At 45.4% G+C, this 11877-nt stretch overlaps 1 protein-coding gene across 1 annotated transcript in view; it reads left to right on the top strand.

The window, feature by feature from the left end:
• The first annotated feature begins 235 nt into the window (after nucleotides 1–235).
• The window catches only part of Plb1 (phospholipase B1), a 118409-nt gene continuing 106767 nt past the window's right edge, over nucleotides 236–11877 (top strand). Inside the window, exon 1 of the mRNA XM_057785194.1 lies at nucleotides 236–293. Within this exon, the coding sequence (XP_057641177.1) occupies nucleotides 236–293 (58 nt within the window). The remainder of the gene's footprint in view (nucleotides 294–11877) is intronic.

The following is an 11877-nucleotide window of genomic DNA, read 5'->3' as shown; positions in this document are numbered from 1 at the left end:
TTTGGGTGTCTATGACTAGAACATGCTACCCTGTTGTCAAGCTTCTGCCTAAATGTTAATATTTATTATTTACAGCCAGCCACTGCCCCCTTTCAAAGGTGAGCACAGTAAAATTTATGACAGGTGTACTATCAGATCCTGGAGAAGCATAAAAGCAGGAAGGCGAGTGGTAACACAACCATCTGTGGAAGGAAGCTTCTTACTCAGAGGCCACGGACACCTGTGACATCACAGCATGGAGCTGCGGCCAGGTGTTTCCCTCATGGGGCTGCTGCTGCTGCTGCTGGGACAAGGTAAGTGTGACTGGTGAGGGTTAGAGTCACTGGTACTCAGTCCTGTCGGTGCCCTCCGTTGCTTAAGCAAGACATCTAGGAGTAGAATGCCCCCTTCTGTTGAGACAAAGCTCCGGATGGAAAGGTGAAACACAAGAAGGCTTGTTTGCCTCTTGTGATGGGAGGCAGACACTGCCTGGTGAAGGACTGAGCCTTAGGGGCTCTGAAAGCCGCAGTGGGCCTAGGGAGAGATCAGATGCATCAGTGAGCTGCAGATTCTGGTGGGGGGAAAGGTGGCGACTGCAGAGTCACCAACAGAGTCTGCTACTGTGTGGCCTTGGAAAAGTTCCACCTACCTGAACCTCAGTTGTTGTTTTTTTTCTCCATCTTTGAAATGAGGCGGTGATGGTTGGAGATGTGGGTCCATGGTAGAGTGCTTGTTTATCAGTACGAGGCCTCTTTTCCCCCCATCAGAATCCGCAGCTCACTGATGCATCTGATCTCTCCCTAGGCCCACCGCAGCCTTCAGAGCCCCTAAGGTTCAGTCCTTCACCAGGCAGTGTCTGCCTCCCATCACAAGAGGCAAACAAGCCTTCTTGGTTCAATCCCCAAATTTATTACCGCAAAACAAACGAAGAGAATAAAATGGGTATATCAATATTAAGTCATGGTTATGGCTACCTGTGGCCTTTACTTTTTTCTGTTAAGGACAAATAAATTCAGATGAGCGTGATAAGTCCTAGAGATTCTCATAGGCTTCAGTTGTATGAAGTACTTAGTGAGCCTTGCTTGGACCACGTAGGTCACAAGCAGGGCTTCATACTTCTTCCAATGCAGTGACTGTGAACAGTGTACTCCTGCCGCACCTTCTCTCTACCCCATCCTCTGTGGTTCAGGAAAGCGAGATCCTTTAAGCAAACAAGGGCCTTGAGCATGACCTCCCGTCCTTTCCTCAGGAGAGGTTGGGTCTGGAGCCGAAGGCATTTGAGCCACCCACACAATGCAAGAGGTATAGATAGGACAGAGACCATACTGCCTGGGACCCCAAAGCCCTGCTTGCTCATCTAGAGTAAGGGCGTGGCCTCAGTGAGCCTCCGAGGAGACCAGTAGTGCCCCCTCTGCTTACTGTACAAGAGGATTGTACTTTATGGTCCTGGTGAGACCCATGGGAGAACCTCTGGTGCTTAGTCATCACTGGGTTCTTTTCCTGTGCTGGGCCAAGGCCTCCTTTTTTCTGTAGTTTTATCTTTCCCTTGGATTATTCAAGTTCCCCATGTGTGCTGTCTACTGGTTCTTTGGTGGGTGGACAACCGTCTTTTCCCACCCGGAAGCTCTCTTTCTGCTCTCTTCATGGAGAGACGCAGAGTTAATATTGTGGGAACAGGCGGTGCGCAGCCAGGAGGGACCTACAGCCTGTTTACTCAGAGTTCGCTAGAGGAAGCCATCATTTGCGGTTTGTAGAGACTCAGAGGGAATGGAGAACAGGTTCCAGGTCTGCTGTGATTGTGGGCTGTTGGCTGGAGGCATGCTAAGAAGTAGGGCATCTTCAGCAACTGACTTGAACATACTTGGGTTTCTCTAGTGCGGCGGTTCTCAACCTATGGATCACAACCCTTTGGCAAACCTCTAGCTTCAAAAATATTTACATTATGACTCATTACAGTAGCAAAAGTTATAGTTATGAAGTAGCAATGAAAATAATTTTATGGTAGGTAGGTCAGCACAACCTGAGGAACTGTATCAAAGGGTCACAGCGTTAGGAAGGCTGAGAACCATTGCTCCAGCTGATCCTGAGTTGAAAGCAGTTACAGAACAATACAGGCAGAAGGACAATGTTTGGTGGGTGTAAATGATGGTCAGAGTCCTAACATCTGTATATACTGTCTCAGTGCCTAGGGTATGAGTGGTTAAGTCTTTTCTATACAGTTGGCACTCTGTGTGTCTTGTTTAAGAGTGCCTACCTGGCGGTCATGAAGAATAGCTCACATTTCTCTTTCTATTTGCTGTTCCATTGTGGTTAATCTTGGTACATCTGGGATTAATTTTTGTTGTGACTAGTGTACGAGAGGAACCCAGTGTTGTGTTTGGTTATTTTGTCCTTCATGCAGATATCCGCTGTCTCACCACCATTTACTGAAAAGTCAGTTGTTTCCCACTGCTCTGATGAGCCATTTGTTCCACAGGCGAGGGGGCATATGTGCTTGGCGAACTCCTTTGTCTATTTCTCTGCCCGCGATACATTACCTTAACTCTGTAGTTCCGTGGCAAGGACAGAGATTTGACAAAGGAAGTTCCCGTTTCTCCTTCCTTGAAGTGTGGTGGCTTTGAAACCTCCTGTAAGTCTATCAGCTTGTCCATTTTTACCTCAGAAAACCTGTTGGGATTTTGATAAAGATTGCTTTCAAGGCTATGAATCAAGTTGGGAGAAATAAACACCCCTGCCAGGAAGTGGTGGTGCACACCTTTAATCCCAGAACTCAGGAGGCAGAAGCAGGCAGATTTCTGAGTTCGAGGCCAGCCTGGTCTACATAATGAGTTCCAGGACAGCCAGAGCTACACAAGAGAAACCCTGTCTCAAAAAACAAAAATTCAAGAACAAAACCCAAACCACCCTTCCAAAATTGAGTCATGAAAACCATGACTATATATTTAAACTTTTGTTCATAGCTCACTATTTTTCTTGTTGAAATCTTGCATGTATTTTGATCAATTAGTTCCCAGGTAAATGATATTTATGTTGTATAAAAATGGATTTTTTTATTTTAAAATTATTTATTATAGGCATAAAGAAGTAAAATTGTTACATGTTGAGTTTTGAGCACAACTAAATTCTCATAGTCTATCTGCTTCTTTGTTGGAATTTTTCATAAACACAATCTCGTTGGTCCTGCCATTTTCTTCTCAGCCTTTCTGTCTTCCTTTCTTCTGTGTCTGTGTTTCTAAAGTCTCTGAAATCTGCTTTACAATTTCTCAAAGAAGAGATGGCTGGAGGCATTATCATCTTACAAGTTCCATCGGGAAGTGTTTTCTTTTTAATTTTCTAAACTGCACCAAAAAAACTTGCAAACAAGCAAGAACACCCCAGTTAACTAGACTCAAAGTCTGTGCAACTCCACGAACTTCTATACAGTTCCATCAACAAGGATGATGTCTGCTATGGGCCTTTCTGTGGGACATTTCAAATATCTCTAATCTGAACACCCAGAGTCAGAAACCCACCAAAATGAAAGTTTGGGGTGGGTGCAAGGGAGTGGAGGACTCAGAAGCAGCATTTCTGAGTCTGAGACCTGAAATACTTCTGACTCCAAGTATCTTAAGGACAACTCAGCCTGCACTTCCCATGCGACTGAGAAACTTCCTTCTTGTTCTTAATTTAGAACAAAACAAAACAAAAATCTTAAAAGTCATAAGTGGATTTTTTGTGTGTGTACACTTGTGTGTGTGTGCGTGCGTGCGTGTGTTATACATGCCTAGGAGCACTGCACACGTGTGCACATGCTTGTAGAGTACAGAGGTCTCTGTTAGATGTCTTCCTCAGTTGTTTCTCCTTAAGTTTTGAGACAGTGTCTCTTACTGAAGCTGAAGCTCATTGTTCCAGCTGTACTGTCTGACAAATGAACTTCCTGTTTCGGTACCTTCTTTCCCCACCTTGAAATGAGGTTACAGATGTGTACTGTGCACCCAGCTTTTACATGGGTGCTGGAATCCAAACTCAAGTCCTCGTAATTACACGACAGGCCCTTTACCAACAGAGCCATCTCCCCTGTCCCCTAACGATAGCTATGTTGAAAGCATATTTAAAGTCAGATTTTCTGTTCATCTTTTGTTTGTTGAGACAGGGTTTCTCTGTGTAGCCCTGGCTTTCCTAGAACTCACTCTGTAGACCAGGCTGGTCTCAAACTCAGAGATCTGCCTGCCTCTGCCTCCCGAGGGCTGGGATTAATGGTATGCATAACACCCCCAGCTGTTTTCATCTTTTAAGTATCTATTTTAAGACCCTCCTTTTAAAATCGATCATTATTATCATCATGACCCTTGTCTATGTGGTGAGAGACGAGAGACAGACAGACAGACACACAGAAACAGAGACACAGACAAAGAAAGAATGTGTGGGTATATACTTGCCAAGGTATAGGTGTGGAGGTCAAAGAACAAACTTAAGAATCAATTGTCTCCTCCCACCTTGCACTTGAGGCAAGTTCCCTCCTCTGTTTCTGCAGTGCTCTGGGGTAGCTGGCCTGGGAGAATCTCTGGTCCCTTCCTCCTGTCTCACCTTTGGAGTGCTGACATTTTAGATGCTTGTCTACCTCATCTTTTTGTGTGAACTCTGGGGAGTAAACTCAGTGGCAGGCTTACATGGCAGGTGACTTTTCTCACGAGTAGCTGCCCTCTTGTTTTCGGGAAGGGAATTGACATTGGTTGAGACTTAATCCATTTCCTTTTCCTTGTCTGTAGTCAGTGCTGGGGATTGAACCCAGGGTCGTGTGTATGTTAAGTGTGTACTACTTTACCACTGAGCTACATTCCTAAGCAACTCCCTTTTCTCTGATTTGTCTTATCAGAAGTTTGTCCATCAAATATTTTTGGAGAATAATTTTTGGCCGAGCAATCTTCTCTGTAATGGTTTTTGTGTGTTTGTTGTGCTGCGTACCAGATTGCAGCATACACATCTCGGTGATCTGCAATTTGGGAAGCTCTCATCAATGACATTCCGTGTCAAGTCCCATAATACCGTCTGAAGTTGATCTGCAGGGTCTAACACGACATGCCTGGGTACTTGACGCTCTTGGTACATTTCCACATTGCCTGTATATTCTAATGTGCAGCTTATACTTTACATAATGACCCAAGACCCTTCCTCCAAAAGAACACAAATAAAATTTAAAAGAGGTCTTGTAGTCTCTGGTCCCTGACATCATTTCTGCTGCTTCTGGGGGCCAAGAAAGATTTCAGAGCTAGTCTTGATTCAAGGAGAGAGCAATCAGCTTTGCAGCTGGGTGGAAGATAAAGTCACATCAGCAAAGCAGAGGGGTTTATTTAGCTTTCTCCTGGCACATACCACACCTTTTCACCTCTCTTCCCAAACCACCATCCTTTTAGATACTCACCATTGAGCAGTTTATCTTAACACATGTAGGTTTTTCATTCTCTTTCAGTTGTTTCTAACTCACTGTTAGAGCTGATTAAGAAAGATTTTGAAAACTACTGTTATTATTTTTCAACTTTAATTTATAATCAATTCTTAACAAGTCGATTTGGCTTAATACATAGTATGTTGTATATGTTATGTAATATTTTGTCTATATTATATACATTATTATGTTATATATTATACATTATCATACACACATCAAATTATATGTTTACATATTACATGCATAAATTATATATTATATATTACATATTATGCATTACTGCACGTATACCACACATACACATTATTTTATATATATATATCATTATAGTATTACATATTATACATTATTGCACATAGCACATTATATATACATGTTTGCATATTACACATATATTATTATATAATCATTATATAGTATTACATATTATACATTATATACATATTACATTATATATACACACATATACATGTTACATTGCATAGACACATTATTGTATACTATTTAGCATTATTACATTTACATACATTATATGTGTTGTATATGTTATATGCATAGCATGTTATATGTTACATACTATATTATATATAGTATATTAAACTGTATTTGAATTATTATGTCAATATCACTTGGTAATTTAGGCTACCTATAAAAACCTCAAGTATGTTCTGTTTTCCAAAAAACAGTTGTGTAATTTTGCCTGGTAGTTTCAGCATACAAAGCTTTATGATATCTCTGCTCTATTTTCTCCACGCTAACTGTTACTCACGGGCACTTGTGTCTCTGTGCTTTGGTTATATTTCCTGCACCCTGTAACAGCCTCCTTGAACAGTCTACCTATGATATTCTTTGGGGCCTAGACCGAAGGAGACCAATTCAGAGAAAATATAAGGCTTCATGCTTTCAGACACGGAGATCATTGCCAATAAAGAATCACTTCAAACTAAACTCACTATGCAATGTTCCCTAGAAGAGGTAAACCCCATGCCAAGCATTTACATACATTTCTTCCTGGTTCTAGCAGGGAGTGGGTTCCCAGACCCCACTCAATTGAGGATTCTCCAATCAGGGGATGCTCAAGTTCCCTGTACAGCCCATGTGCAGGTTGATGTGTATAGATAGATGTATAGACAGACATATGAATAGGCTCCAGTGTGCCTGAAGTCGTATCTGGTAGATTTCAATACAGACTGAATTGTAAATGCTGTGCAGTTAGTTGGCACACCCGCACATGCTCAGTTCAGATAGTTTTTCAAATATTTGCAACTCGCAGTGGTAGGAACTGTGGACGCAGGGCGTTCAGCTGCAGAGAGCTGGCTGTACATAGCAACCCCCATTTAAGATGGACTGTGTCATTGTTCCCATTGTGCCAATGAGAACTCTGAGAGGCTTGCAGGCTTAACAAGAGTCATTCAGCTAGTAAACCAAGGAACCAGAGCCAGTCCCAAGTCCCAGTCCCTTTGCCACTCATTCGTGTGATGCTAGAACCCAGGGGAGGACAGGAGCTAAATGGGCTATTTAAACTTAAAATACCCTCAGCAAGCCACACTTGTAAACACAGATCCCTGTGGAAAAACTCCCAAAGCAGAAACAGCATTACCTCAAAACTGCCCCAGCAAGCTGGAACGAAAGCACCATAGATAATAAAATACAGATTTTTGTTAGAGTTTTGTTTTCCTCAAATGGGTCACAAATCCCCAAGAGGCTGTCAGAACTGTGGATAAAATCTCACTGCCTTGGGCGATGTCTCCATGGTCCGGTCACTGCAAAGCCAGGGGTAGGAGTTGAGTGACCCGACCGTGTATGCACAACACTGACCGGAGTGGAGAGGTCAACACACATCTGCAAGAAGCCACAGTCCCGCTGGGAGTTTGCTTTCCCTTCCTCTTCCAGCCTTCTCTAGAAATATGATCACTACAAATTAAGAGTGAAGGGGATGGAGAGATGGCTCAGTGGTTAAGAGCACTGACTACTCTTGCAGAGGAGCTGGGTTCAATTCCCAGCACCCACATGGCAGCTCACCACTGTCTGTAACCCCCGTTCCAGGAGACCCGACACCCTCACATGGTCATACAATCAGGCAAAATACCAATGCATATAAAATAAAAATAAATAATTCTTTAAAAATGAATAGGAGTGGAAACAGATCTTAGAGAAATTCTAAGCCAGGCTCCTGCAAATTATTGGTGCAAGGGAGAAGGGACTGGCTTGGGTCCCTCATTGGAGTCAGGAGAGCCATTCCTAGAACCCTGAGGTCACACCCTCCCCTCTAGCTCAGCAGTTTCAGTCCCTGCCCCCTCCCCACCATCACACACGCACGACCCCACACTCCTGCTATGAACAGCCAGCACGGGTGTGGAGGTTTCTTTCAGGACTCGAGAGTCTACTTTCCTGGAATGTCACCCGTATCTTGTAGATTTTTAGGACTTACTGTCAATCATCATTTTCCTCAAGTTGCAGTTTTAGCTGCTGTCAATTAACTGTCTGAGCACCCCCGGGAGAGCCCAAGTCGGACTGCGCCTGGTTGGCAGATACTGAACAACGTGAGGAAGCCTCTGGGGAGAGAGAGTGGATCTCACGGGGCACTGGAGGAAAATCAGGCACCAATACAGGCACAAAGAGTCGTGATAGCTGCAGTAGGATTCCGAGAACTGGGGGACGGTTGCGAGCTAGAGAAGTCTTGGGTGGGGTATGCTAGCAGAACTAGCAACTGGCTTGACGTAAACCCAGAACAGACAAGGGGTGCAAAGGAAGGGAGGCGGACATGCCCACTCTGGGGCAAGGCTCACTGCCTGCCCCAAGCAGGCTGGCTGGGTTGGAACCTGGTGTCCTGAGAGGAAGTGAAGGTCAAGCACGCCTAGTGCTCTCCCACGGAGCTAAGTCCCATCCTGGGCAGGATTGGTGGACTCTGGAAAAGGCCGATGCAGCTCTCCTGCCTGAGGCTGCCACTCACTCTTGCCTGTGAGGTTTCCCCTTCACACCCCAACCTTCTCCCCTACACACACTTCCTTAAGACTTCTCTCCTCTTGGAGCTCCCCGAGTATCATCCTTTCCCCACACCTAGCTCTGAGAGATCTCCATGGCTTTTTCGTCCAGGCCCCAGTACCTGCCCACCCCCTCCCCAAAAAAATAAAATGAAGGAAAAATATAGGCCAAGGGCAAAACTACAAGTCAACTGTGTGTATGCCCTGTCCTGGGAGGAGAGTGCCATCCCTTGGAGCTCAAGGTCCATGATGTTGGAAGGGGTAGGCAGAAGACGGAGAGTGTACTGGTCTCCGTCCCAAGTAGGTGATGTCTTCCTTTGGCCATTGGCATGGGACCCTGATTATTTAGACAATGTTGGTTCAGGACTTTTCGAATCATCTCTGATGACTTTCATGGCCTGTTAACCTAGGTGTCTCCCCAAAGGGAATAATATTGTTCATGGTAAGTCACCTCTTGGGACAGCCTGTTGGCAAACCCTGCTGGCCATGAGACAGCTGGAATTTGCTGTCTTGTAGGCATAGCCACAGGACACATTTCCAAATGGTCCGAGATGATGCATCCATCATGGGGAAGAGGGTATGGCAGAGTTTATAGCAGCGGGAACCCGGGGCTTGATGGTCTCACATTTCCGTGGACCCGGAAGTAGAGAGCCCTCTCTGAAAGCAAGGTGAACTCTAACTCCCCTTCCCGCAAGCCACCTACGTCCTCCAACTGGGCCTCACCTCTAAAGGTTCTGGAACTTCTTTTCACAGTGCCACCAGCTGAGGACCAGGTATTCAAACGCAGACCTATGGGGCACAATTTACACCCAAATCGTCATAATACAACCAGTTCTTACGATGTTCAAATAGGCTGTGGCCCAGGGCAGGGACACCAGACTCACTTAAAAAGAATTGAATGCACATACTCTTTCACTGCTGACTTATTGAATGTCTTTGGCACGTTTGCTAACCCATTAGATCACGGTTTCCTGAGGCAGCAAATGAGGTAAATTATAGTGCCTTTCCTTTCCACTATCCTAGAATTCAGAGACAAATATTCAAAAGTCAGCCTCATCAGTCTCTCTGCACTTCAGTGCCACCATCGACCGACTGGCATTTGGCTCCTCATGTACCAAGCTGGCAGAAGGATGCCTGTGCCTCCCAGCATGCCTGGAGTTCTGAGGTGGAAGCCACAGTCAGATGTGACTCATAGTTTCCTGACTCCGTGGGCACAGCTGCTCACAGGTGGTGTCTGTCGGGCCACCACAGCATCCTGTAAGACCCGTGTACAAATAAGACGTGCCAATCACCCAGGAGCTTAGAGTCACCCAGAAGATCTGTGTACAAGGAGATCCCAGAGAGACATTCACTTTGCCCCTCCCTTTTCCAGATCCTGGCATAGCACGATGCTTAGTGATTGCAGCACAGCTTGAGCCTGCATTTCCCTTCCTTGCTGCTCTGCTCTCTGAGCCTGTTTTTTAAAAAAGTCTAGAGCAATGGTTCTCCACATGTGGGTCACGACCCCTGTCACAGGGCCCCATATCAGATCTCCTGTATGTCGAGATAGTTACATTATGATTCATAGTGGTAACAAAAATGCAGTTATGAAATAGCAACAAAATCATTTTCTTGGGGTCACCACAACATGAGGAGCTGTATTAAAGGGTCACAGCATTAGGAAGGTGGAGGATCATAAATCCCACCTCTCGTGTTGCTGTGAGGACATGATGCTTTACAGAAAACCCAAGAATTTCATGCCCCCCCCCGAAGCGTGACCCCAGTTCCACTTCTGTTGCCCTAAGCCAGGCTCATTCCCATTTTATAGATGAGGCAGAAAGATTGAGGGCAGGGTCAAGGTCGGCACACGGGGCTGTTTCTCCTGAAGGAAGGGGTTCATTGTGGAAATCTGTGCTCCAGATACTCTCTAAATGGACAGGCATCAAGAGAATCTGTAAATTGGAATGTGTGCCCTTTAATTTGCCAGTAAAATCATCCCACCTGCCTGTGGCCAGCTGTGGACTAGCACCAGTGGGTTGTCTCGTAGAGTCGGGTTCTGAACTTGGAAGTACATGAGTACCACCCAAGGGTCTTTCTGTAATTGCTGCTGCCTAGCACATCCAGGCCCCATGCAATCTAATGAGACCTGGATTTGGGGAGTCGGGGGCGGGGGCAGCGCGAGGCAGTGTCTAGGAGGAGCAGTGGCGAGCTGCTGCATTGAAAGGGGGCCCTCTGAGGCAGAAGCCTCCATAGGCCTGCTGCTGTAATGGACCTTCCTTGGTTCCCAACCCCAAAGGTTGCATTCTAATGTGGCTGACTGATCTCTGCCAGGCCTGTCCTGAGCACACACAGGTGGTTTTCTCTTTCATTCCCGGCAGGGTGGAAAAATACATGTTTTTTTCCCTGTCTGACCTTAATGAGGGGGGAGGTTTTCAGGGAGACCAGAGCCCTTTATGGATCCATAAGCCTGATAGTGATACAAACTCAGAAGTGAAACATTCCCTTTGGACCCCATGGCTGGGGTCAGTGATGTCACAGGTGCCTTAATGGTTTCTGTCACAACCCCTCAGGCACAGGGTGACACAGAATTTTCCTGTCCACATATCTGACAGAAAGCAAATGCTATGTCCCTCCAAGAGTCAATGGGGACAGGACAGAGGGCTGTAACTTTCCATGAGGATAGAGAGGATTGAGATTTACCATCTCTCAATCCAGGGCACAGCTTCTCTGACAGCCTCCGGCAGTTAGTTATACTGGCGACTCTACCATCACATTGAAAATGCCAACCGTACAGCCTCTAGTTACGTGGGTGATCTCAGGCTACAGAGTCTGGAGGTAGCTGACCGGTTATGTATATGAGCAGCCAATCACAGCTGCTCATTGCTGCACCCCTGACACCTGTCATATACACCTTTAAAAGTTAATTTATTGAGGGGGCTGGACAGATGCATCTGTGGTTAGAGCACTGGCTATTGTTCCAGAGGACGCTGGTTTGATTCCTAGCACCTACATGGTAGTTCCAAACTATCTGTCTCTCCAGTTCCAGGGCATCTGATGCCCTTTCCTGGCTCCTGTGGGCACCAGGCATGCATATACTGCAGAGGCATACATGCATGCAAAAACACTCAGGCATAAAATAAAAATAAATATCAAAAACATGTAGACTTATTTTTGTTCCTTGACAATTTCATATATGCATATAATGTATTTGGTCATTTTCATCCCCGTTACCCTCTCTCATTCCCCTCCCATGCTCACTAAACCCCGTTTTACCAACAGCCTTCTTTCTGCTTTCCTATCTGTTTTGGTTTTGTGACCCACTGACTTTAAATAGGCTTGTTTATTTGTTTGTTTTGCTTCTTGAGACAGGGTATCTCTGTAGTTTTGGAGCCTGTCCTGGAACTAGCTCTTGTAGACCAGGCTGGCCTTGAACTCACAGAGATCCGCCTGCCTCTGCCTCCCAAGTGCTGGGATTAAGGGCTTATGCCACCACTGCCAGGCTTAAAT

This window comes from Chionomys nivalis, chromosome 1 (genome assembly GCF_950005125.1).
Source record: "Chionomys nivalis chromosome 1, mChiNiv1.1, whole genome shotgun sequence".
NCBI classification, from domain to species: Eukaryota; Metazoa; Chordata; class Mammalia; order Rodentia; family Cricetidae; genus Chionomys; species Chionomys nivalis.
The sequence above is the reverse complement of the archived record's forward strand: the minus strand, read 5'-3'. Positions and strand labels throughout refer to the sequence as shown.